Source organism: Ammospiza nelsoni, chromosome Z, assembly GCF_027579445.1.
Source record: "Ammospiza nelsoni isolate bAmmNel1 chromosome Z, bAmmNel1.pri, whole genome shotgun sequence".
Taxonomy (NCBI): domain Eukaryota; kingdom Metazoa; phylum Chordata; class Aves; order Passeriformes; family Passerellidae; genus Ammospiza; species Ammospiza nelsoni.
In genome coordinates this window covers 54396008-54423592 of record NC_080669.1, presented here as the reverse complement: position 1 = coordinate 54423592, position 27585 = coordinate 54396008, and the positions used below count along the sequence as shown (strand labels likewise).

General features: G+C 40.9%; 1 protein-coding gene across 3 annotated transcripts; it reads left to right on the top strand.

The window, feature by feature from the left end:
* DDX4 (DEAD-box helicase 4) lies at nucleotides 1-23838 on the top strand. 3 transcript variants are annotated; one of them, XM_059492136.1, is made up of 21 exons: nucleotides 1-33; nucleotides 252-331; nucleotides 761-824; nucleotides 1094-1168; nucleotides 2714-2779; nucleotides 2969-3049; nucleotides 3265-3342; nucleotides 8252-8332; nucleotides 9296-9361; nucleotides 9561-9641; nucleotides 10042-10122; nucleotides 11637-11779; nucleotides 12872-13024; nucleotides 14116-14270; nucleotides 16674-16803; nucleotides 17827-17993; nucleotides 19089-19234; nucleotides 20080-20179; nucleotides 21249-21519; nucleotides 21675-21755; nucleotides 23544-23838. In XM_059492136.1, exons 2-21 carry the CDS (start codon nucleotides 272-274, stop codon nucleotides 23622-23624), a joined length of 2160 nt encoding a protein of 719 aa, XP_059348119.1. In that variant the 5' UTR covers nucleotides 1-33; nucleotides 252-271; the 3' UTR covers nucleotides 23625-23838. The 3 variants fall into 3 exon arrangements, with proteins under 3 accessions (XP_059348119.1, XP_059348117.1, XP_059348120.1); XM_059492134.1 differs by lacking the exon at nucleotides 8252-8332 and adding an exon at nucleotides 3541-3621 and having other exon boundaries at nucleotides 2969-3055; XM_059492137.1 differs by lacking the exons at nucleotides 2714-2779; nucleotides 8252-8332 and adding an exon at nucleotides 3541-3621 and having other exon boundaries at nucleotides 2969-3055.
* The last annotated feature ends 3747 nt before the right edge of the window (nucleotides 23839-27585 follow it).

Sequence of the window (27585 nt, the reverse complement as noted above, 5' to 3'; positions counted from 1 at the left end):
TCGGCGTGCAGTGCTGGCGGCCGTGGCACGGAGGTAGGAGAGGGGCTGCCCTGAGGGAAGCGGGGGGCTTTTTCGCGGCTGGACCTTCACCTCTTCCATCCCCACCGGCGCAGCGCCTGGGCCGAGCGCGCTCACTCCCGCCCGCAGGCGTCGGCGAGCCTCGGTGCGGGTCGCCATTTTCTGTTCTTTGGCGGTACGCTCCGAAGCCGGGCGGGAGGCGGGCGCTGATGTGTTCTGTCTCCTGCAAGCAGGTCTGGCAGGGCGCAGCGTCATGGAGGAAGACTGGAATGCGGAGATAGGGGATGAGGCGTTACTCCCATCCCTTGAGAAGGTACGAGTGGAAGGGGCAGCTGTGGCGATGGAGTATGTTTGTTTCTCTAAGTTCTTTTTCCTCCAACCCTTGTCCCTGCAGCCTGAGTGGATACTGGGCAGTGGCGTTGGGATGTTTGGAAATATGGTAGGCAGCCGTAGGAGCTCATTGTTACCGAAGAGAGGAGTTTTTCTCTGCACTAGAAGTTTACTTGCTGCTGTTTTGTTCGGATACTAGAGATTGTTACGTGCTTAAGTGAGCTCGACATGTCAGCTTGTATAATGTGATTTTTGTTAACTTTCAGATGCAACCAGTATGCCATTTAGTGTGAAGTGCATCTTTCAGAAGATGCAGAGGGCAGCTTCTTTCCAGCGCATGAAATGTGTTTGTATTTACGTGCTTTGTTAGGCCTAAAGTCGTCATGTTGTTGTGCCTTTTGTCTTTCTGCAGGTTAGCTTGCTTGAGAGACCAAATGACACCTCACCTGTCTTTAATTCAAGTGTAGACTCATTTGGTATGTGAAAGGCTCTTTTGACTTTACTGATGTTTGGAAGAGTTCGTGCCTTGAGGATTGTACAGGATTAAAGGAAAATACAATGCTATTGTGATATTTTCATGGGACCCCCATGGAATAGCAGCATCGAATCATATAGATAACATAATGATTAGGCTTTATTTTGGACTGTCAGTGCTTCTTTATTTACTGCAAATATATAGTAACATATAACTACTAAAGAGTCAAAGATAGGTTTGAATTTTAACTTAATTTTTTTCTAATTGTAGGTACTGATGAATTTGTGAACTCACAGCATCAGCCAGTGAGTAGTTTTGGTAGAGGAAGAAATTTTGCAGCCAAAGGTAACTTCCAGTAGTAGTTCTATTTCTAATGGCTAATTGTGTGTGATACATTAAATTTTGCCATTCACCGCTTTCAATCAGCCCGCAGGTTCAGCTCCATGAAAGTAGAGTTCTGTCGTGCGTGACCGTGGCTTGGGAAGTCAAATGCTATCCCTCCAAATGCCTTCCTCTTCCTTCTTCTTTTCCTGGATTTATATGCTAAGCTTGATGCCACATGGGGTGGGATCAGCTTTCCTGGCTCTGTCCCATCCTGTCTTGTGCGCCCTCACCCCTTCTTGCTGGCGTGCTCGTGTGAGGGGCAGAAAAGGCCCCAATTCAGTGTGAGCACTGCTCAGCACTAGCTGAAAACATCCTTTTTATTATCAATACTGTTTCCAGCAAATCCAGGGCACAGCTCCGTGCCAGCTGCTGTGAAGGAAATTGGCTCTATCCGAGTCAAACACAGCACAGTTGATTCTTTGAAAAAATTCTGTACCATCCTTTTTGTTGAACCCTGTTATGGTGGGTGAATGCTAGGCTTATTTGGTGCAGGGCACTAATGTCAAGCAGTTTTGCTGTAGGCTCTCCAGCAGCAATTACGAAGTAACTGGTAAGCTGTATTTAAGATGTGTTGTATTTAAGGATGCTTGGAATGCTATCATTTGTATATGAGGCCTTAAGGTGTAATTTTTTTTGTCTCTAACTGATGTGGAAGAACCAAACTGACTGACATACTGGTATACACACCAAGCTGTGGTGGCAGGGAAGCCGTAGATGCTGTGCTAGGAGAACTTGATGGTGTATCTGCATCATCACTGTATCAGATGATGCTCTTTGTCATTACAATATGATAGAACAGGTGTTCAGCTGAAAAATAAGGACTAAGGAGTAAATGATCCAAGGTGATTGTTTGGGCCTTAGATAACACCTAAAACTTAAGTCTAAAATGAGGAATACCGTGGTTATGCATATGGCTTATGTTTATACATATGCATGTGTTTATTTTTTTTCTCAGAAGAATGACTAAGGAAATTAAAAATAAAAAAAATATGCTACAAACTTGCTGCTGACTGAATAGGTGGCTCTGAGTAATAAAAAATAGAACTCTGCAGGTCTGAAAGACATGTTTTCAAGTTCTCACTTCATAGCAGGCAGCAACTGGCATTGCCGCTTTATAGTATCTGTTAAGAAAAATGTGGAGGACAAATGCTGTCAGTTGCCCTTGAACCAGAAGTCTTAATTGATCTGCGTGCTTACTGAAGAGTTGAGGTTTGTGGCTTGATTAGCATATACACATGTAAAGTCAAATACTTAATGACCTAATGTTTGATTTACTTTTTGAAATTGTACAGGAGAGCACTACTGTTTTGTGTCAGACTTCTTGGCAAAAAGTAGGTCTTGTCTTCATTTTTTTCACATGTTTAGGCAAGTCACTCAGTTGTATATTGAAGTTCTTGTGAAATCATTAGACAAGGACTGAGAAGAACAGTTACCAAAAATAAGGGGCTTGACCTGCACATCAGAATTAGGCAAACATCAGCGATTGTATGCTATGCTGTACTGCAGGTTTTCAAGAAGGAATTGAAGAAGATGCCATTACACAAAACACAGGGTTTAAAGGATTTGGACAAGGTTTGTTGACTGGTTTGTATGATGCCAGCATTCACTGGCCTTTCTTTCTGGCTTTGCTTGTTCCCTGAGAATGAGCAGTGAGGAGTGAAAGTGTTGAAGTGAATTTTCTTCATCCAGGTGAAAGGCACTCGATGTGCTGATGCATAGTGAGCACAGTGAGTTACTGCGTGCTGTGCTGTATTGTTGCAGGTTTTCAAGAACGCAGCACTGTAGATGGTGCTAGTACACAAAACAGAGGGTTTAAAGGATTTCGCGGTGGCTTTGGACAAGGTGACAGTAAGTTTGGTGTTTTTTCATACTGAGTGGTTTGTATGGCTACAGTGTATGTTTGATGATCTTCCTGGGCTTTTTTTTCTCCCTAAGAACTACCAGTACAAAGGTGAAATCAGTAAAATGGCTTTTGTTCTTCATCCAGATAAATGGCATTTGATCTGTACATGCGAAATTGAGCAAAGTGTGTTACTTTGTGTTACGTTGTGCTGCAGGTTTTCTTGCAGGAAATGGAGAAGATGCCGTTACACAAAACAGAGGGTTTAAAGGATTTCGCAGTGCCTTTGGACAAGGTAAGATTGTTGCATTGACTGGTTTGTATGATGCCAGCATTCACTGGCCTTTCTTTCTGGCTTTGCTTGTTCCCTGAGAATGAGCAGTGAGGAGTGAAAGTGTTGAAGTGAATTTTCTTCATCCAGGTGAAAGGCACTCGATGTGCTGATGCATAGTGAGCACAGTGAATTACTGCGTGCTGTGCTGTATTGTTGCAGGTTTTCAAGAACGCAGCGCTGTAGATGGTGCTAGTACACAAAACAGAGGGTTTAAAGGATTTCGCGGTGGCTTTGGACAAGGTGAGAATAGGCTTGATGGCTTGGTGTTTTTTCCATACGGAGTGGTTTGTATGTGTTTGGTGATCTTCCTGGGTTTTTTTGCTCCATGAGAACTAGCATGGGGAATTGAGAACTGCTACTACTGGTTCTGTTCTTCAGCTGTGTTGTGGAATAGCAATGGTCTTTTTAAAAAATGAATATTTTTGGGTATAGTACAGTATAAGTTGGAGTTAATGAAGATGTTGGTGGCACTGTTTCTCTGCAGATTTCTCTGTTGGAGCAAATAGCTGGCTTTAGTTGTAGCATTTCATGATACTAGTGTGTGATTTAGAAAAGCTGATCAAGCAGCTACCCCCCCATCCATGCCAGCCGTTTGGGAGCGAGGGGCAGTGTTTAGGCCATTTGCACGTGATTTAAAATGCTCTAGGGCACTAGTGACCCGGAGTGGGCGAACTGAGGTGTGGCCTCTCAGAGAGGGTGTAGCATGGCAAGTAACAGGTGCATGGCAGGGCAGTGAGGGTGTGGCACAACAGGGACCTGTGGTGTGTCAGTTTATGTGGCAGTTAGTGCAGGTGGGGTGCAGCCATTGTCCTGGTGATGGGTTGTGTGTTAGGTTGGTGTGATATTTCAGCTGTGTTTTTTTTTTGTTGTTGTTGTTCCCCCCCACCCCCTGTTTACTAGATCCAGTACTGATTTACAAGTGGTCAAAAGTGGTGGCTGTTGCTGCCACCAGCAAGGGTTTGCTAACCTAGACAGAACTCCCCCAAGAGGGAAGCAAGTGTCCTGGCCACTGGCTGCAGCAGGGGGTGTCTGAGCCTGGTGTTAGTACCAGAGGATGATGCAAAAAACCCTTGTCTATGGTGTAAGCAGGTAGGTGATTTACTGTGTCTGAGGGCAGAGCTTAAGAGGTGGAAGGGCCTAAGGAGTACTAGAGGAAGCAAAAGAGAAATAGAGTGGGTGAGTAACGCCCTTCCAACTGTAAGACGAGCTCTGCCCCTCTTGCTGCCAGGCAGGAGGAGGAGACATAGTAGATGGCGGGGAGTAAAGAGGTCCCTCCCAACCCCCTCTGCTTTCCCAGGTGCTCTTGTAGAATAGGTATGAGACCCTAGATCTAGAGGGTCAGGCAGATGATACAAAAGAAAAAAAATCTGTCTGGAGGGTCATGCAGTTGTACTTACTCTGTCAGATGGATCGCAGCCTCAGGCCTTAAGAAGAAAGGAAAGGTGGTTATAGTAGGTGACTCCTTTCTAAAGGGAACTGAAGGCCCTGTCTGTTCACTGGACCCACCCCAGAGGGGAAATCTGCTGCCTACCTGGGGCCTAGCTACAGGATATCACCAGGAGACTCTGTTAACCTCTTCAGCCCTCTGGTTATTACCCACTGCTGGTTGTCCAAGTCTGCAATTATGAGCTTGATAGGAAGGGCACCAGTGCATTTTAAGATGACTTCAAGGCTCTGGCTCAACTGGTTCATGGGACAGGAGCACAGGTGATGCTCTCCTGTCATCCTTCAGTAGCAGAGATGAATGATGAAAGGAATAGGAGAACCCGCATTATCAGTAACTCGCTTAAGGGCTGATGCTGTCAGCAAATTTTGGTTTTTATGATCATGGGGAAATTTTCACAGCAGCAGGCCTGTTTGGGTCACGTAGGGTCCATCTGTCTAACAAGAATTCTAGGCCAGAGTTGGCAGGGCTGATTGAGGGAGCTTTAAAATAGGTTTGAAGGGGGAAGCAGATGAAACCAGGCTTTCTAGAGAGGAGGCTAAGGGTGATAAGCCAGAGTCAGCAGTGAAACCAGCGTAGCTGAAGTGCATGCACACAGATGCATGCAGCATTGGTAACAAGAGGAGCTGGAAAACGTACAGGAGGAAAACTGTAACGTAGCAGCCATCATGGAAATGTGGTGGGATGACTTACCCAACTAGAGTGTTGCAGTGGATATCTGCTTGCCCTTCAAAAGGGAGTGACAAGGGAGAAGAGGTGGAGGGTTCACTTTGTATTTTAGAGAGAGTCTCAACACTACAGAATGTATGATTAATGATGATAAGGTTGTGTGCCTATGGGCAAGGATCAGCAAAGGGCCAACAAGGCTGACATTGTGGTGGGTGTCTTACAGACTGCCTAACTAGGAGGAAGAGATGGATGAATTATTGTGTAAGCAGCTGGAGGATATGTCAAGATCTTTATGCCCTTGTTCATGTAGGAGATTTTAAGCTACCAAAATCTCATGTAGGAGATTTTAACCTACCAAAACCTGGGAGCTCAGCACAGTAGGGAGATGGAATCTAGGAGCTTCTTGGAGTGTATGAAGGACAGCTTCTTGTCACATCTGGGGAACTACAGACCTGTCAGTCAGCCCTTGGTGCCTAACAAGGTTATGGAACAGATCATCTTGAGTGTGATTATATGGCACATACAGTACGGCCAAGGGATCAGACCCAGCCAGTGTGGCTTTTGGAGTGGCATGTCCTGCCTGACCAATGTGATCTCCTTTTGTGACCAAGTGACCCACCTAGTGGATGAGGGGAATGCTGTGGATATTGTCTGCTGGGACTTTAGCAAAGCCTTTGACACTATCTCCCATAGCATATACCTGGAAAAGCTGTCAGTTTATGGCTTGTGTCATGTGCTGGCTTAAGAACTGGCTGGCCAGGTGGACCCACAGAGTTGTGAATGGTGCTCATCCAGTTGGTGAGCAGTCAGTCACGTGTGTCCCCGAGGATCTGTGTTTGGCCCAGTCCTGATTAATATCTTTACTGATGATCAGGATGAGGAGATTAATCTACTGTTAGCAAATTTGCAGATGACATTAAGTTGGGTGTGTATGTTGATCTGCTGGAGTGCAGGAAGGCTGTGCAGAGAGACCCAAACAGGCTGGATTGATGGGCTTTCCCAGTGTATCTAGCCATACGCTGCACAAGTCCAGGTGCTGGATCCTGCCCTTGGGTCACAACAGTGCCCTGCAGCACTACAGGATGAGGCAAAGTGACTGGACAGCAGACAGGCAGAAAGAGACCTGGCGACCAGTCACCAGTGGTGTCCCTCAGGGATCTGTGCTGGGGCCAGTTCTGTTTAATATTTTTATTGATGACATGGATGAGGGTTTAGAGTCCTTTATTAGCAAATTTGCAGATGACACTAAGCTGGGAACATGTGTTGATCTGTTAGAGGGACAGAGGGCTTTGCAGAGGGACTTGGAACGGTTGGATGGATGGGCAGAATCTAATGGGATGAAGTTCAATAAGTCCAAGTGCCGAGTCCTGCACTTTGGCCACAATAACCCCCTGCAATGATACAAGCTGGGGACGGTGTGGCTGGACAGTGCTCAGGTGGAAAGGGACCTGGGGGTGCTGGTTGGCAGTCGGCTGAACATGAGCCAGCAGTGTGCCCAGGTGGCCAAGAAGGCCAGTGGCATCCTGGCCAGTATCAGGAACGGTGTGGCCAGCAGGAGCAGGGAGGTCATTCTGCCCCTGTACTCAGCACTGGTGAGGCCTCACCTGGAGTATTGCATCTGGTTCTGGGCCCCTCACTTTAGGAGGGACGTTGAGATGCTTGAGCGTGTCCAAAGGAGAGCAACGAGGCTGGTGAGGGGCTTGGAACACAAGCCATATGAAGAACAACTGAGGGAGCTGGGGTTGTTCAGCCCGGAGAAAAGGAGACTCAGGGGTGACCTTATCACTCTCTTCAACTTCCTGAAGGGTGGCTGTGGTGAGCTGGGGGTCGGTTTCTTTCTCTGGGCAACAACTGACAAAACAAGAGGACACAGTCTCAAGCTGCGCCAAGGGAGATACAGGCTAGAATTAAGGAGGAAGTATTTTACAGAAAGAGTGGTCAAATACTGGAATCATCTACCCAGGGAGGGGGTAGAGTCACCCTCCCTTGAAGAGTTTAAAAAAAGACTGGATGTGGCACTTGGTGCCATGATCTAGTTGAGGTGTTAGAACATGGGTTGGACTCGATGATCTTAAAGGTCTCTTCCAACCTAGAATTTTTGTGATTCTGTGGTTCAGTGTGGTCAAGAAGGCAAATGGCATCCTGGTCTGGATCAGCAATAGTGTGGCCAGGAGGGCCAGGGCTGTGATTGTCCCTCATACTTGGTACTGGTTAGCCTGCACCTTGAGTACTGGCCCAGTTTCCTCAGTTTAGGAAGGACCTTGAGATGCTGGAGCAAGTCCAAGGAAGGGCAAGAGGGCTGATGAAGGGTCTGGAGCACAGGTCCTACAGGGAGCAGTGGAGGGAGCTGGGTGTGTTTAAGGTGGAGAAAAGGAGGCTTAGGAGAGACCTTATCACTCTCTAAACTGCCTGAAGGGAGGTTGTAACCAGGTGGGGATCAGCCTATTTTCCCAGGCAGCTGGTGACTAGACAAGAGGAAATAGTCTTAAGCTGCACCAGGGGAGGTTTAGGCAGGACATCACAAAGAAGTTCTTCACAGAAAGAGTGATGAAGCATTGAAATGAGCTGCCAGGGAGGTGGAGTTACTGTCCCTGGAGATGTTAGGAAAAGCCTGGACCTGGCACTCAGTGCCATGGTTTTGTTGATGAAGTTGTGTTCAGTCATAGGTTAAACTTGATGACCTCAAAGGTCCTTTCTAACCTAGCTGATTCTGTGGTTTCTGTGATTTTATACTCCATATGCGCCTGTGTGTTACAGGTACCAAAGATGGACAAAGAGGTATACCTCAGTCTGGAACTCTCAGCTTTAGAGAGAAAGGAACTCTCACAGGTGGTGCAGGTGAGACTTTAGTAGTGGGGGTGAACTGTACAGATTTCCTCATTGGTGAGTTGTGGGAGTGTAGCTAATTTTTCGCTTGGTTGAGACTTTGAGCAATGTGATCTAGTAGAGTATGGCAACTCTGCCCATAGCAGGGAGGTTGTAACTAGGTGACCTTTAAGATCCCTTCCAACCCAAACCATTCTATCATTTCTATGCATTTCAGAAGTGCTCCTTTGTATCTGAAGAACAATTGATTTGACTATATTTGGTTCAAATAATGGTTTTTAGTAAGTGTTGCAGAGGCCTTGTGGTAATACTCATTGAGGACATAAAACAGCATCTTTAATACATGATAGCAATTAATTTCTGTTAAAAAACAAGTTGCTTTTTTACCAGCACAGTTTCTATTCTTTCAAAAAAATTAAGACCATTTTCCCACCTTTTTGACTGAAGCCTGTTGTGGTAGGGGAATGCTAGACTTGACTAAGCAGAACAGCAGCACATTGATGCAGGGTATCGGTGATGAGCCATTTTGCTGTAGACTCTCTAGCAGCAATTGTGAAGTAACTTGTGAGCAATGTTTAATGTCTCTTGTATTTATGGATACTTAAGGTACTGTCTCTTACATGTCAGTCTTTAAGATGTAGTTTTTATTTGTTGATGTGGAAAAACCAAACTGACTGATACACTGGTATACACCAGGCATTGGTGGAGAGGAAGCTACAGATGCTGTGCTAGGAGAACTTCATGGTTCCTGTACAAGATGATGCTCTTTATTTTTACATTATGATAGAACAGCTAAATGCTTTCTGGCAAAAAAGTATCTTTCTTTTTTCAGATATTTAGGAGAATCACTTTGTTATATTGTACTTTTTATATGAATAAAATAAGGACTGAGAAGAACAATTACCAGAAATAAGGGGCTTGACCTGCACATCAGAATTAGGCAATCAGTTATTTGTGTGCTGTGCTGTACTGCAGGTTTTCAAGAAGGAATTGAAGAAGATGCCATTACACAAAACAGAGGGTTTAAAGGATTTGGACAAGGTGAGTGTAAGTTTGTTGACTGGTTTGTATGATGCCAGCATTCACTGGCCTTTCTTTCTGGCTTTGCTTGTTCCCTGAGAATGAGCAGTGAGGAGTGAAAGTGTTGAAGTGAATTTTCTTCATCCAGGTGAAAGGCACTCGATGTGCTGATGCATAGTGAGCACAGTGAGTTACTGCGTGCTGTGCTGTATTGTTGCAGGTTTTCAAGAACGCAGCGCTGTAGATGGTGCTAGTACACAAAACAGAGGGTTTAAAGGATTTCGCGGTGGCTTTGGACAAGGTGAGAATAGGCTTGATGGCTTGGTGTTTTTTTCATACTGAGTGGTTTGTATGGCTACAGTGTATGTTTGATGATCTTCCTGGGTTTTTTTTGCTCCATGAGAACTAGCATGGGGAATTGAGAACTGCTACTGCTGGTTCTGTTCTTCAGCTGTGTTGTGGAATAGCAATGATGTCTTTAAAAAAGGAATATTACTGGGTATAGTACAGTATAGGTTGGGACAATATAAAATACTGTATACAATATAGAATATTGTATACAATACAGGTTGGAGTTAATGAAGTTGTTGTTGGGACTGTTGCTCTGCAGATTTGTTGGAGTAAATAGTACTGGCTTCAATTTTAGTATTTCATGATACTAATTTTATACCCTCTGTGTGCTACATATCTGTTACTTATAGGTGGTAGAGGTAGGCAAAGGGACATACCTCAGTCTGGAACTCCTGATTCTAGAGAAAGAGGAATACTCGCAGATGGTGCAGGTGAGGCTTTTTAGTGGCAGGGGTGAGCTGTATGGATTTCCTCATTGGTGATCAGTGACAAAGCAGTTCCTTCTTAATTCTGGCAGATACTGTCACTAATTTTTCTTCCTGTTAAGAACTTTCTGCAAATGCTAGGTATCTTGGTTGTGTGCCTGGAAAGACATGTTTGTAACTCATTTGAATTTTAGTTACTGGCTTTTCAAAGTTGTAATATTACATAATCTTTTTCTTTGTCATGCTGAGGCTGGTTAATGCACAGTGAAGCGGAGGTGCTGACCCCAAAGGTGAAAGTAAGCCTTAAAAAACTTGCTAAATTTTGAAAGATGTGATCTAGACTTCTACCCTTCTACCCTCTGTAAGAGGAAATATTTTATTGTCAGTGCTGAAAAGTACAATGTATAGCTCTGACAGGCCACTTACTCCTTATTTAACTTTGTTTTAATTTTTGGGGTTTTTTTGTTTTTTGCTAGGGATTTTTCCCCTGTAGTCCTGCTGTATTCTTCTGCCACTGATGCTACTATACCTGGCTATGTATATTGTCCTACCTAAAGCATAGTAATATATTATTCACAGAAGTACCATAATTCAAATTAGGAATGGGATTAAACCAGTGTAATGGTCATTGGATGGCTGATATTCTCCATGTAAGAACATTTTGTGTGATAACCATAAAAAACTTCATTGTAGAAAAGATGAATAAATGGCTCTTTACTCAGAGGGTGAGTTGCAGTGAAACATTGGAAGAGGTTGACCAGAGAGCTTGTGGATTTCTCATCCCTGGAAGTGTTCAAGGCCACATTCAGTTGGGCTTTGAGCAGTGTGGTCTAGGGGAAGATGATGTCCATCCTTTGGCCTGGGGGTTGGAAATGGATGATCTTCAAGGTTCCTTCCAACTCAAACCATTCTGTGATCCGGTGGTTAGTATACCTGTCCAGAAGTGATACTTAATATCTGAAGAACAATTGATTTGCCTCTGTTTGACTCAGTTCAACTAATGTTTTCAGGTTTTCAGTTCAAATAATGATTTTTAGGAATTGAAATTTTTATAGAGGCAGTATGCTAGTGCTTATAGTGGACATAACTGCATCCTTAACACAGAACAGTAATTCTTTTTCATTACTATAGTGTAAAGTATTAGTGTGTTAAAAAGTGTTCTGGGCAGTGGTATGCGACAGTTGCATCTATCTGTGGAAAGAGGGTTTTTCAGAAAGAGTAATTTGTTGTGTGGGAAGCATGTCCTTCCTTGTGTTCTAAGAGCATGTGTCTGTCTGGATGATGATGAAGGAGAGCCTAATTTAATTTTTGTGAGTACCTCTTGAAAGTGGGGTCCTTGAGCGAGTGTGAGACATGAATGCTTTACAAGACTGACTTCATATGGAGGTGAAAATGGGAAAAATGGAGGGAAATCCAGATGACCTTTCACTGAACTGAACTTCAGTAGCTTCATACTTAAAATAGTTTTATTTTAACTTCTCCTTATACCGTTTTTGAACTTAAGTGGTTGTGTTCTTAAGGTCCAAAGGTGACTTATGTGCCCCCTCCTCCACCTGATGATGAACAAGCCATCTTTGCACGTTACCAGACAGGAATGAATTTTGACAAGTATGATGAAAACATTGTTGAAGTGTCAGGACTGGACCCTCCAGCAGCATTAATGGTTAGTGAACTGGTTATTATCACAGTTTATGTGAAGCATTATTTACAATGATGTGTAGTGAGTTCAATATTTGCAGCTAATGAAAATAGCTGCAGTAAAAAATATCAAATCTTGCAGATAGTGTGATGTTGGAAGGAGGTGCTCCCCATTTGAAAGATAAAAATTTGAATTCACAGTAACTAACAAACTACATAAGTGGTCCAGAGAAAGTAATACTGGATATATTGTAAGAATAGTCATTAAATTGTGGAAGAATACCGGTTTAGATATTGAAAGAAAGAGGTCTTTGGCAACAGTTTCTGGCCAGGCTGGTATAATTACCTTACTGAAGTCAATTACTGAGGGATCTTCAAAAATGTAAATGAACATCTGTTGGGGTAGTATGTGTTTAGACAGAGGGGTTTTTTTTAAAGTAATTTGTAGCCCTATTCTCTGTGCTTGCAGTTCATTGTTTAACATATAACTTAGTTTATCTATAATGGGTGGCCAGTTTAAAAAGGCAAAAGCTCTTTTTATGGAAAAGAATGAGGAGAGAAGTGGAGAGGGGTTAGTAGTACCTGTGTTGAAAGAGAAGATGCAGAGGTGTTCTTCCCATCCATATTCAGAAAGGTGGTCTCACTGAAGTTAAACTGATTTTTGTCACCTGTGTTGCTTTTTGGTCCTGGTTAGGAATGTTGTTTTAGCCACCCTTACTGGTTGTGGTACAGAGACCATGTGTAACTCCTGCATGAAACGAAGTTACAAATTTCAGGTTTTTTTCATAGCATGCTATGTGATTTTACTTGCTTGAATCTAGGTATACAACTTCTGAGCAATTCTCTCTTAAAACTAATAAGACCAGCTGAAAGTGTTCATAACATTCACTGTCCTGCAGACAATGTTATTTGAATTGCTAGCATGAGCAGATTTTAGGGACCTTTGGGGCTTTTACCTTTTGGAGCCTTGGCAGTGTAAATGACTGGTGAGACTACTAGCTACTACTACTAACACACTTTAGTATTTGGATGTCTCTATCATACAGTAAGCATTTTGGATTTTAAACTTTCTGCGTTCTGTGATTGTGTAATAACTATTTATAATTTTCTCTTGCAGAGTTTTGCAGACACGAACATGTGTCATACTTTAACTGTGAACATTGCTAAAGCTGGGTACTCTAAACCTACTCCAGTGCAGAAGTACAGCATCCCTATTATACTGGCAGGACGGGATTTAATGGCATGTGCCCAGACAGGATCAGGAAAAACTGTAAGCATTTTGTGCAGTATTTGATCATGAGCTTTCAGATGGATGCCTCACTCTTCCACATCTCACATGCTTGACTGCTTGTTGTCCAGATATTTCACTTGCACAGCAGTGGCAGGTATCAGGTGCAGATATGCATGATGATAGGGTTGTCACATTTTGGCCTTTATCCTTTATTTTAGTAAACTAGTATCTTGGTACAGCAGGCCAGCCTTCAGAGATACAGATGTGGATTCAGAAGTATAGGCAGGCAGTCCTAGAAACTGTTTTTGTTTTGTGTGCATGTTTGTTTGTTTCTTTATTTTTCTGTGATGTGTGGATGAGTTTTGTGTGCGTTTTGTTGTTTTTTTTTTTCAAAATTAGACCTCAGTGTAACTGTGGTGTGCAGGTTTGTCATACTTGGTTTGATGAAATCTGATGTGCACCTGTCATGGTTTTTTGCTTTTAATCATGGACCACTGCTGAGAATTGATACTAAGCTGAAAATTGTCTCAGCTTTTTAAACTCATATACCAAAATGTAACAACTGACAGCTGGTGGATGTGGTTGTTTGGTTATGAATGTAACTTTTTGCTATTTAGTTTAGTGTGGAATCTTAGTTTTAAGGTAGCTCTGTAGTTCTTTTGAAAGACCTCTTCTGTTTGCAGAAGGGGAAACATCCGGAGTCTGTGCTCTAAATATTCTGAATGGTTTTGTACAGATGCAGGTTTGTGGTTATCTAGGCTTATCTGGAAGTAAATGTGCTGATGTGGTGTAGCTGTGTTGCAAACTCATCTGCCATTCTAGTAGGTTTTGGTCTTGGGTTACTTAATTATCAGGGTATGTAATCCATGTATGGAAAGTTAGCCACTGCATGATTGTGTTCCTGTGTTACTGGACTGTTAAGATCCAGAGATCTACTTTCGTACTGGTTAACAAGGTTGAACGTTCTCTTATGCATTTAGGTCTATCCTTCTGCAGTCTGATGTTCTTGATCATTATGTATACTATCACTCAAGCTTTAAGATTGATACACAGATTTTTATGGGACTGATGAAAGCTTTTAATCTTAAACAGCCCAAATACTGCTGTGTTTTCCCCCCCCCCGCCCCCAGGCAGCATTTCTTGTACCAGTTGTGGCCCAAATGATGAGGGATGGTGTAACTGCCAGCAGCTTTAAAGAGCAGCAAGAGCCGGAATGTATTATTACTGCCCCAACTAGAGAACTGATAAATCAGATCTTCCTAGAAGCAAGGAAATTCGTGTATGGGTAAGCATTTGCACTGTTGCCTGGTATTGATGATTACTTTGCTTGAATCGGCAGTGGTTGGTTTTTTTCATAAAAACTTGAAATTTTTTTTTGTGCCCATCAAATTACAAACACTTGAGTTCAGATTATAGTACAGTTTAGCAGGTTTCTTACTATACGATGAGGGATTTAAGTGCGTAATCTTTCTGATACTGGGGTGGGTGGATGGAAGGCTTACTCCACCTTGAAGAGGAGATAAGTATTCAGTTTATCACTGATGAGAAAAGTGAAGTGTCTTAGAAGACTTGCTAAGTAAGTTTTCCTGTCTGACCTTTCAGGAACCACTCTGACAGTCACTCCTTGGGACCAAATTCCCTTTGCAGCGGGTGGCTCTAGTGAGCTGCTTGCTGCCCAGCTTAACTTCTACACACACCACTCAGTCAGATGAGGTTTCCTCACTGATGCGACCCCAGGTTTCCCGTAGCAGAATCTCAAACCTCTGTTTACTTCAAGTAATTTCACTGTTTTGTAGCAACCTGTAACAGCTCAGAGTGTCTCCTGAAGGGACCCCTGAACAATGGAATCACAGGGCTTTTTTATATGCTTAGTTTATGTATCTAATATTTTGAGGTCTTTTTACTAAGTTATTTGCTCCTGCGGAGTCTGAGCGTCAGGTGACCTGGCTAGTGATGCAGGTGCATGTGGCCTTTGTTAAGTAAAGGGTCAGCGCTGGTTCCTGGTCTTTTGCGTGGGCTCCAGTGATTTCTTGCCACCCAGAGATGAGTCTGCAGCGTGCACTGCAGCTGCACACTGAGCTACCTGCACTACATATATTCAATACGAAGGAACTTTTTAGCTTGTCTTACGTAATTTATACTTGCTTTACTTTCATCTTGGCAAAATGGAAGTGAGTGTTTTGGGCTTTAATTAATTTCCAGTGATGGTTTCTAATTACTCCTACTCCTGATGTTTCTGGTCTTAGATATGTCGGAGCTCAAAGAAACTCTTCAAGCTTTCAAAACAGAACAAGAGATCTAAACTTCTCGCTAAGTCCTTGAATGTTGTGTGAGAGTACATTTGTACTAGATTTGTCATTAATCTTTTTACTAAGTAATAGGTTTTACCAGTGTACAGAAGAGAACTAAATCTGTGTTATATAATGGTTTGTTACTGTTTGGAGGTGAAATGCAGAGCATCATCGCTGCAGAATCTGGTGGGGTAAATCATACTTGCTTTTATTCAAGCAAACTTACACTTGGAGGCTGTCTGCCTTCAGGAAGAATGATCATGTTCACCTATCTACTTACTAAATAGGTTCTTAAGAACAGCTTCTTAATCTCTAAAACTGTTATATAACTTTGTAGCTGATTCTGTTTGTTATGCTGTTTTTAAACTAGATACAGATGATTTCATCATAAAATAACACTTGAATCTAGAAAGTTTCTCTTACAGCTGATTTGTAGTAAAAATGAGAATAAGTTAAACAGTATCAGGATGTGACTCTGTAGTGTCTAAAGAAGAGCTTGTGTATTGAACAGTTGAGATTCATGATCTTAGGCCCTTTGATTTATTTGCAAATAGGAATATGAAATATATATGTACACTAATGATGGATAAATACTGAAATAGGGATTCCAGAGGGAATGTCTATTCTTGACAAAAGCTTTCTGAAAAATTGTATTTAACTTCGGTAAAAATTTACCACATTTATCTGATTAGCATTGTTGCATATGAAACTGAATTAGTATCTTCAGTAAAAGACCATTTGAATTTGTGTGTGAGAATACTTATTGTATACATGTAAAGATCTTAGCAGAAGATGATAAAGATGAGCTTGTAAGCATGATTCAGAGCTGTGTAAGGTAGTTGTTGCTTAGAGAAGTGGATTTGTACAGAAGAGTATCTACTTGATCTAACCAAAAAGCATGGTGGGAAGGGCACAGAGTAGTGTAGTCTTTGGGTGGATTTGCTGTCTAATCCTTGAGTCACACACTGTGTATGGCCAATGTGTGTATTTATTATTTTGCCCCTTTTAAGGTCTGCAGAGATTCCTTCTGAAGCTCTAGAGGCATATGTAGTGGTGGTTCTGCTTTTTCTGAGGATGCCATATAAAGTCTTAACACTCTTTTGACTGTTACTGTTAGTAAGACTCAGTTGAAGAGAGGGGAGAATGCAGGCCAAATCAAGTGTTTGTTCCTAGCAAGCCACTTGGGCAGCCTCTGTTACGTAGTATGTGGGGAACTGTAAGCTTACTTGGAGTGGGTTTCTGGTTTTGAGCACTGTTCTTGGACTGAGCTGTATGCTGAAGGAGTTAAACCACTCTTAAACTGATTTGTGGTAGATCTGATTATTTTATATGAACTTTGATGAAACAATACTGTTTGCTTACTTACATAATTAATCCAAACCTTTTCTACACGATAGAACTTGTATAAGGCCTGTTGTGATCTATGGAGGTACACAGACAGACTATTCGATTCGTCAGGTAAAGCAAGGCTGTAATATACTGTGTGCCACTCCAGGAAGGCTTCTAGACATCATTGGAAGAGGAAAGGTAACATCTTAACACTTCATCTGAATTCCTTAAATACCTTTAACTAAAAGACAAAATACTGGTTTTTGTTCTTTTAAATTAATGGAAGAAGAGAGTGGCTTTCAGTGGCTCTATCAGTATGCTGCCTTTGTACAGGCACTGAAATATAAGTGATGTTTATCTTAGACTGTCTGAATTCCTTGAAGTTTTTGAAGGAGTAGCCTGAGTCTAGATCTCTTCAGTTCCTTTCAGAGACAGCTGGATAATATCAGTCTAAATCAAAGTGGCTGCAGTGGTCATGGCAATAAAATTTTATAGCTTAAGTACCCGGAACACTTTCATGTAGTTCTCGTGGCATATTCTGTAATAGATCTTCACTTGGTGTCCTGTTTGTTTTGCTGCAGTGGCTTTTTAGCTATCTCACACTATTTTCATACTGATCCAAAATACAAAAAGCTCCAGGTTATATAGTACTATATTTGAATTTTTTATTTCCCCCAGTCATTATAAATTCATATTCAAATTTCTTTGTGTTAGTGTGGTGACTCAGTGATATTCACTGAACAAACAAAGTTTGGAAAAACACTTGGTAGTAAACTGGAGATGAGTTTTCTGCAGTTGTCAGGCTTTTAGTCAAAAGTGATAGTCTTGTTCAGCAGTGGTGAAGTTGTAATAGTCTTAGTAATGCTTTCTGATGTAATTCTTTTTCAGAAAAATAAAAAAGGTTTTGGGGAATCTTTGAGGGTTATGAGAGAATCTTTCTAAAACTCAAGGCGTAATTTGAAAAGAGATGGGCTGAATTATAGTTGGTCTCTAAGCTCTGTGTTTACATTGCTAAACCAAGTTCTGAAGCACTGTGGTGTGTGAATTTGTGCTGATTAAAAGGCTAAGTAGAGGTTGAGATGTAAACAAATTGTGATAACTTTCACTTTTTATTAACTTGAAAGAAATAAGTAAAAGGTGGATTTTTGGCAATTAGGGTATTTTGCAAGTGCATACTGTCAGTGAACCAATAGTGTTTTTCTTTGACTGAAATACTTGCAGATTGGCTTGCATAATGTGAAATATTTGGTGCTAGATGAAGCAGACCGCATGCTTGATATGGGTTTTGGTGCAGATATGAAGAAGTTGGTATCTTTCCCAGACATGCCACAAAAAGAGAAACGCCAAACACTAATGTTTAGTGCCACTTTCCCTGAAGAAGTTCAGAGGTGAGTAGAATAAAGATAGAAATAAATCTGAAGATGTGTAGAACTAAATATCTGAAGAGTTAAGAACACTCCTTATTTTTAAAGACTTGGAAATACTGAAAGCTATGATATTAATATTTATTGCTTAATTTAAGCAGGTACTCTAAAACATTAACTGCTTAATTTAGGTGGGGACTCCTAAGCAATTTAGAAAAGTTTTCTCAATGCTTTTAAATGCTACTTCTGCAGAAGTCCTCATGTTCCCCCCGTTGGTTTCTTATTCCTCCCCCACCACATCTCTGCAAGCTGAAAATCAGTGATGTTGCTGATAACACCACTGACTGATGACATGTAGCAGTTACTGCTCAACTTAACAGCATTCATAATACTCAGGTCTTACTTAGATAATTGGTATTTATTTTCAGTAGTTTTAAAGTTTCTACAGTTGGGTTTATGATACATCTTATGTGTTTACTACTCATTAACTTTAAAGTTCCTCTCACTTAAGGGAGCAGTCTTCAACAGATGGTATGGTTGCTGGGTCTTGTCATGCCCCTCATCTGCCAGCACCCCCAGGTCTTTCTCTCCAGGTCTAATTGGGATCCATTCTCTGTCCAGCCTGTACTTGTCCTGTCCTATCAGCCTCTGTAGATGATTTCTCTTTTTTGTAAACCCCCTCTAGTACTGGAAGGCTGTAATAAGGTCATTCCAGGCTTAATAATCCCCACTCCTCAACTCTCTGTTTATATTCAGAGGAGAGGGGGTATAGTCCTCTGATCATCATTGTGGCCTCTCTGAATCTTCTGCCATGTCTGTCTTCTGCTGAAGATGCCGCAGCTGGATGCAATACTCCAGTTGAGGTCTTAAAAGGCAGACTAGAATCCCTTGACCTGCTGGTCACACTTTACACAGTCCAGTGTGTGGTTTATGTACTGGACCAAATTATGCAGACTCTTCTGGCTTTTTTAAAATGTATATAATGTGTTGTTCCTCACAAAATGGAGGATAAAAATATTATCTGTGAATGTTGCTTAAACATAAGTGAAAATATGTGCTTTTAAAGCAAGAATAATTACGTGAGATTTTTCAGGTTGTTCAATTTTATCTCTTTTTCAGGCTAGCTTGTGAGTTTTTGAAAACTGATTTTTTATTTGTTGTTGTTGGACATGCGGGTGGAGCATGTAGTGATGTTCAGCAAAATATTCTTCAAGTTTCTCAGTATTTCAAGAGGGATAAACTGATAGAAATTCTACACAGCATAGGTAACTTTACTTAATGCCAGTTGTTCACCAGAGAAGTCAAACTTGCTTGGCTTTAAAATTGTGTTTGAAGGGTTATGGCTGTATGATTTTGTTGTGTGTTGCATGCTTTACAAGACTGTTGATGAAGCTTGAAGCAGAATTGGGGAGCTGCAGGTTTTTAGGCATATTTGTGTAGGGGTATTTCATAGTCATAGGCTAGTTTGGGTTGGAAAGGACTTGTAAATATAATTGAATCTAATCTAATGCCCAATATTTGTCAATCATTCATCTCTATTAAGTACTGTTAGACAACCTTCCAGATGGCTTTCTGCTTTCTATGATCATTTACAATACTTAAGCATCTGGGGATACTATCTCATGATTACAGGGGTGATAAAATTGTGTGAATGTTTGGGCCTGTGTTTTATTAGTGTCTAGGATTTTTCCATATTTGTTTTGTACGTCTTGTTTTAATGCTGAAGACTGTGAGTATGGAATCAAAAAATGGTCTGTGGAGTCTTGCCGTTCAGTGCTCAGGATCATGTACTGCTTTGAGCCACATGCTGTAGAAAGGAAATGCTTGCATGTTGGAGGGAACAATTTTCGTTTTCTCTTTTTATTGCGGAGAAAAACAATGTATGTGTCTTCACTCAGTTTCTCTATTGATACAGAAATTGATGGATTGAATTTATTTAGCTCAGAATAGGCAAAAAAATTACAGTCATACTTAGACTTTATTCAAAATGTGTGCCTGTATTAGGTGTTAATATAAATAAGCATTAGGTGTCAATTTAGATAAGATTACTCTAAATAGTGAAAATTGTCATGATTCAAACTACAATGGCTTCAAACTTTCTTCAACATAGGTAATGAACGAACTCTGGTCTTTGTGGACACAAAGAAAAAAGCAGACTTCATTGCTTGCTTTCTTTGTCAAGAAAATATACCAGCCACTAGTATCCATGGGTAAGTATTTTTAAAGTGAAAGTCACCTGTGTTTTTTAAGAACTTTTGTTGAGGACTCACATACTCATATCTGTGTAGTTTAGCTTGCCGTGTGTTCTGACAGACACCACAATATCAAGGTTGAAGAAGGGCTAAAAGGATCTTAGCAGATGCAGGATGTTTGTGTATATCCTGTGGCTGTTGGATTTGTAGGTGTGTGAAAGTAGTATAGCTCTCTAGAAGATTTGGCCTTTCATTCTTGGTGAGCCTGAATTGCTAACCCACAACCCCCTTGTGTTGGGAGGAGGTTCTTAATACATTTCAGTAAAATTACTGTAGTGTGAATTGAGGTATATGTAGAATAACTGGTTCAATGGAATCTTTTGAACTGTCATGAATGTTACTGGTTTCTGAGTAACTGTCCTAACTTCAACTCACAAAGGTAAAATGACTGTTCTCTGGAGTAGTGGCCATATCTGTGTAGTGTAGCTTAGCATACCAGATATCACTATCCCATGTTAAGATCCTGAAGAGCGCTGGTTAGCTTATTAATTTGTTTTCTTGCTTGGACAATAAAGAACGTGAGTGATTTCTGATCCACTGTAGTTCAATACTGGTTAATTTGTAAATAGTCTTCAAACATGGAAACACCAGAGCAAATCTAGTTGCCTTGTTGCGATGATAAACAGAAGACAAATTCTGTACTGTTGACTGGCCACAGTTTTTTTAGTATATCTGAAAAGTAGCCTGTGCAGGGGGCTGTGTAGACTTTGTCTTTGCTATTCTGGCTCCCTGCTGCAAAGCTGTAGGAAATTGTAATCAGTTAAGCAAGTGGATTATTTTGGAGAGGTAGTGAGTTTGATGCATAATTATTTCCAGTTCTTGCTTGTCTTGCTGCTCTTCAGTTAAAAATGCAGAAAACCTAAACTGGGCAGTGTATGAGTTATTTGGGTCTTTTTTTGTTTTGCATCCGTTGTCCCTATTTCCTCCCCCCCCCCCAAGAGCTTCTTTACATGAACCGTTTAAATTGTACCATAAATAATACTGTGAATTTTAGAGATACCCATTCTCAGCCTTGCTTTTTTTCTAGAGATAGAGAACAGAGAGAGCGAGAAATAGCTCTTCGGGATTTTCGTTCTGGAAAATGTCCAGTTCTTGTGGCAACCTCAGTGGCAGCAAGAGGTCTGGACATTGAAAACGTTCAGCATGTCATTAATTTTGATCTTCCTTCCACCATCGAAGAGTATGTACACCGAATTGGGCGAACTGGTCGTTGTGGAAATACAGGGAAAGCGGTTGGCTTCTTTGATAACAATTCAGATGGTCATCTTGCACAACCTCTAATTAAAGTGCTTTCAGATGTAAGTTTCAGATCTTAGTGCTGAACTTTTTCTGTTCTTTAAGATTTCACTTGAATGTACTGAACAACTGTGACATTTTGGGTACACTTATGGAACTCTTGGTCTGAATTGGTAAAGCAGTCAAAGTCTCTGAATTGGTTTTCCTAATTGCTTAGGCTCAGCAGGAAGTTCCTGTTTGGTTGACAGAAGTTGCTTTTGAGACTGAAGGAGGACGACTCCCAGTTAATACCCAAAAGGTAGGTCTGGAAATTAATTGAAAGTCCTGGCTATTAGAACTTTGTCTGAGACAGTTTAAAACTGTCTTTAGTGGTATATATCCAGTAAAGCCACTGAAATTGTTCTGACTGTATTTATGTCCCTTTTCTTAGTTGTGCATCTTCAAAGAATTACTATTACTGAAACTAATTTCAGACCAGCTGCTTGACTTGGGCTGTTACAGTGTGGCCCCTTACTAGCTGCTGCAGTCGATCTCTAAAGTCAGGATTCTTCTGGAAGAAAACATTCATGCAAACATAAACAAAAGCTGTAGTTCAGAAATTTCTGTGCTACACGTGTATGGTGGGAGCAAATAGTTCCTGATTATACAGTTACTGCTTGTTACGAATCACTTAGTCAAGCAACTCAGTTGATTGAACACTTCAGTTAATTATAGTTAGGTAAATGCCCTGGTCTGGTCTCTGAAAATTCTTCATGTCTGGTTTGGGGAGAAACCTTCTAGGCTCTTGCCGTTGGTAATTTTAGATTCTGTGCTTACTCCTATTTGAAATTAAAAGCTTTTCCTTCATGTCTTGATTCCATAAGAACTTTATCACAGATCAGTTGCTTCCAGGTGTTACAAATGTACTTTGAGACCATAGTAGAAATAACTGCTCTCAGTGCTTACACAATGTCTGAAGCTTCACTTCAAGCTCTCATCTTCCTTTCATTCATTATCTCTTCCCATATGGTAGTTACTGAAAGCTTTGGATGGTTTGGGTGTTTTTACCTGGCTGGCTAGTCCCTTTACTAGATCATTTTTCTGGGGGTATGGGGATTTCACGGGATGTCAGATACACAAACGTTGCTTCGTTCTCAAGCTCTCAGCCTCACATTACAGCTGTTGTGTATGTTTGCACAAATCTTTTCTTGCAGAGTAACTCTTCACTCAGTGGATCTTTTTTATATATTCTACAAGAAATATTCTAGTTCAAGGACACTTTATTTTTGCTTTTTTACTGGATTGCTTTCAGAGGTGGATCTCACTAGATTGCTTCCAAATGCATGTCTCCAGCCTTTGTGTCTCCCAGCATTTCATCAAATCCATAATTTCCAGGTCCAAGTCCATCCATGGCCTTCACAACCTCTGAGTAACCAGTAACTCTTTGTCCAGAATAGAAGAGATTTTTGTGTGAAATCTGTCTGCTTGCTTTTGGAATGCTACCCTTAGTATCACATACATACAGCGCACCAGCTCCTTGAGTTGAAGAATGTGAGGTTCTAATTATTATGAGACCTTCACATGTCAGCCTGACAAACTCTTCATTTATAATCAGCCCCATTTTTCCTGATAAGTCCATTTGATAATCAAATTATGAATTTGAAAGAGGAATCTATTGGAGGATCTTACATGATTATTTTGAGGCAGTCTTAGAGATTACTGAGCTTTATTCTTTTTCCAGATGAAAAGGATTTGCATTACTGGGAAGGTAATGCAGACAGTCATTCTGTAGTATGTAGTGGAAAAGGAAGTTTTTTTCCCACAATTGTATGAACTGATTTGTGTTGGGTAAGAAAAGAAGTTGAAATGTGAACTGTGGGAAGTGTTATTCCCACATGTGATAAAATCTGAGGTTGGCTAAACTGCAGTAATTTTGCACCAGGGTAAAAAATCCATGTAAATAGGAGATTAATGATGAAGACTTCCTGAGTGTTCAGATTACATTGAGATAGGTGCATGCAGAAAGCTAAAATTGTTTTGTGGTGATTTACCAGTAAATTATTGAAAGTATTAATAATTCTAAACTAGAACCTGTTGTGTTTCCTAGAATTACAGAGGCAGAGGCAAGGTGAATGCAGGAGAAGTAAAGATGGACTGTTCTGCAAGAGAAATTGAGTCATGGGATTAAACTGCTTTATACCAGACTGGTTTGTATTGTGTTTTGCTGTAAGTGAAATGTTGCATGAGAAGATAATCTTGTGAAGACCCAGTTTGGGAAGGAGATTTATGTTAGGGTTCACCTAAACTTTGTTTTGCAGCATGTCAGTTAAAAAGTTTGAATCTTGTGTTAAGATGATTTAAGGATCTGTTAAACAGCGCTTCAATAAAAGTTTGAGATTGTTGCTTCTGTGTCAGCTATGTCATTGCAGTTTCACAAACTGGAACTAAAGGTCAGTGGTTACACCACATGAACATGAAAAATACATGTTCTTTACGGAGAAAGGATGAAGAGAAGGATGGAGCCCTGTGTTACATCTAATAGAATGTTTTTAGCTTTGACTGATACAAATACACTTCTGCTATTTCTTGTGGAAAAGTTTGCCTTAGAACAAGCTTGGTGCCTTATATTCAAGAATTTTCCCAGGCTTGTAGAAGCTGTAGGAGGTAAGCAGTCACTAACAGTTCTAGATTTCCATAAAGTCGCTTTTTCATTTAATTTTTTTTCTTATCAATGCAGTGTGCTACAAAGATGCATATCATTGGATGCCCAAAGAAAGGAGCAAGATCATTACATTTTGCACAGCTGAACAAGCTTACAGGCTTCTCACGGCTTGCTATTTAGCACACAGTGCTGACCACTGTCTTGTACAGTCTTCCCACTAAATCTAGGGAGATAATACTTCTAAATCTTCTTACAGCATAGGAGCCATAGTACCCAAGCTAGTGAGAATCAGAACTGACTAGGCAATACTAGGGAATCTCTCATTGTGGAGAAGTGAGCTGTCATTCTTTGTATGAATATCTTTTGAAAACTATTTACTTAAATATCTACTTAGAGAAATACTGTTAATTTTGTGGACTGTAATTTTACTGCGATATATTATGCAAAAGGAGTAAAGTCTCAATTGTGTACTTGAAAGTGAGCTGAATGGACAGTATACTTAAATTGCTGCTCATAAGTAGCGGATGTATTTAAGCTTTATGTTAATAATTCAGAGTGAAATACTCTGGGCAGTATAGCTCCTTTTCCTGAGAAGTATCCTTGAAGATTTTTGCATCCATTCTGAATTTCAATTAAGTGGAGGGTGCTTTTGGTGTCAGGCTGCAGTACGTGCAAGTGAACTGTAGCTGTTAGAAGAAGCTGATAAAGCATGCCCATTTCTGTGAAGTCAAAGAAGAGAGTCACTTGTAACCTAGAGCAAACATTTTAAGGGAACCTGGTTTAGCATTGTTTAAAGGACCCCACTGGGTGTTTCTTGCTTTGTTTCCCATATTATGACTTGCGAGTTGTGGTCAGGCAACAGAGGGAGTTCTGCTCATTTTCTATAAAATGTTCTGGCCCCATTCTTCATAATCATTTACACAGAAAGGTGCTAAATAAAAGATGGCTGTTACAGCATAGAGCTGCATGCTCTCATAAAGGAAATGGAGCCAACAAACCAGTCCCTAGAATAGTATTGAAATAACTCAAAAGATGAAAAGTCATCTTTACTACTTTTTATGAGAGGGTGAGAGTTGAAAGGACCAAGTCAGTTGGGAAGGAGAAATAAAAACTTGAAGAGCAATATTTGCAGAAGGATACAGTATTCAGTTTTGGTTTAAGCTTTGTGATTCTTTAAATAAATACTTAATCTGCTGGAAAATATTTCAGTGTGATTTTCAGCTGGAGGAAAACGTGTCCAAGGGAAGTTGGGGTGGGGAGTGAAGTGCACTGTCAGCTGCCTGTTTATTTTATTTTTGCACTCCAATAGTCTTACATGGAGAACATGTTGAAAAACTTACTGGAAAACTCCTTGTCAATACCTTCTTAATTCAGGAGAATCTGGTTGTCCTGGTAGAAAATCAGGGTAAGTGTTCTTAAAAGGTTTTGCTCAAGTGGTTTTAACCTAAGAACAGTGTAACCATGTATCTGTGATTGCTTTTAGGTGTTTCTGCTGCCTGTAGTTAATTCAGTGACCCAAGTTCAGCACTTTCTTTCCCCATCATCTACCTCCAGGTTTATGTCAAGATGCTATTTGTATTGGAACTTCAGTTCAAGATTAGGTTGAAGGTTCTTGACAGACTAGTGTTGAGAAATGACATCAACCTTTCATTGAACAATGAACATAGATTTTTTTTCCCAAGCTTAATTCAGTTTTTATGGGATGTATAAAACAACATTGACAAAGTGTTTTCTTTTAATGCCAGTTTGAGCAGAAATTATGTGCAATTCTTGTAACTAAAGGAAAATATAAATTAACATCTGGGTTTTGCATGGCCTGGTTTTTGGTAGTGGTGGAGCCACAGAGATGGCTTCTGTGAGAAGCTGCTGGAAGGTTCCACCGTGCCCAGCAGAGCAAGTCTTTGATGGGTCTTGAAGGACTTGAAGATGGATGTGTTGCAAATCAAGGTTGGGGCAATTTGAGGTGATGGTAATGCCTCTCTGAATTAAGAAAATCAAAACAGTTAGGTGCACAGGTGTTTGGGTTTATTTTTACAGTCAGCAAAGAGAAGGTGAGAATGTGTCAAGGAAACAACGTGGCAGCACTAAGGTTAGTGGAGAAGGAGGGGGGCAGGAAGTGTTCCAGGAGCTGAAGCTGAGATTCCTCTTCAGGCTGTGGTGAGACCATGGTGAAGCACCTGAAGCCCTTGGTGATCCATGGGGGATGCAGAGATCCACCTGCAGCCTGTGATGGAGTTGCCCAAGCTGGAGCAGGTGGATGCCTGGAGGATGCTGTGATGCAGTGGGAGACCTGGTGGGTGGGAGGGAGGGGTTGGGGGAAGAAAAGGTGTTTTTAAGTGCTTATTTTACTTCTTGTTATCCTCCTCCTATTGTTAGTAATAAATTCACTTTGTACTTCTAAGTCAAGCCTGTTTTTGCCCTTGGAATGTTTTCTTGGTCCTTAACTCATGAAGCCTTCATTCATTTTTCCCTCTCATCTGCCCAGCTGTGGCTGGGGAGAGTGAGTGAGCAACTTTCTTGGGTGCCTAGTGTTGGGTTGGTGTCAGACCATGGTAATGAGTAGTTTACAAACCTTTGGTCTGGAGCTGTTCATGTGCTATGGATGAGTTCTAAGGAATTTTCAGGTAGTAGCTGAATAAAGCAAAGTTTTCACAGAATGCTTAACTTTTCTGATTAAGGACTGCATCCCAACTAAAAAATTATGGCCATAAGAATTGAAGGATTATAAACAAGAGTCTGAAAAACAGACAGGAAATAGCATGTCTGCAAAACTAATACCAGACTAATTAAAATCCCCCAGAGTGTTTTGGCAGATAGGAAAGTACGCTACAGTCTGCTGAAGACAGAATAAAGTCTATTCTGAAACCATCTCTTTCATTGTTGATAATGCTCATAGGAATTACATTGACCTACAAATTAGCTTTAAGAATGCTAGAGAATGGACCTGTCTGTCTTCATTGACCTCAGTTAAAGGACTCGGAACAAAAAGCAAGCTTGCTGAATATTTTCAATATGTCAGCTGGCTTTATGCAAAACCTGTGATCTTCTTTGATTTAAGACCAAGTGTAAAGCTTCAATGTTAGGTAATAATAGGAGGTTATTTTCTGTTAGCTGAGTTTAGTAATTTTAATGTGCTGTCCAACAGTTAGTTCCAAGAATTCCATGGTGACTCAAGAGGAGGATATTTGACATCTCTCAGAACTTCTTCAGTGACACCATAAATTGACAGGTCTTGGTCAAAAGTGGATGTCTCTACATTGTCCTGTACTTCGGGAAATTATGGAAGGTAAAAATAGTACTCTGTCACTACAAATTTTACTTTTTTGTGTGACTAGTGTCAGTCTTTGGTAATAATATTTCTTATAAACCCTCAGTTGCCTGAAGGTTTTATGGTATGACTGTCTCCATGTCTTAACTCCGTTAACTAATAAGTAACAGTAGATGAAATCATTTGACTACAGAGTTTGGACCAAGGAATCTTGTGGGA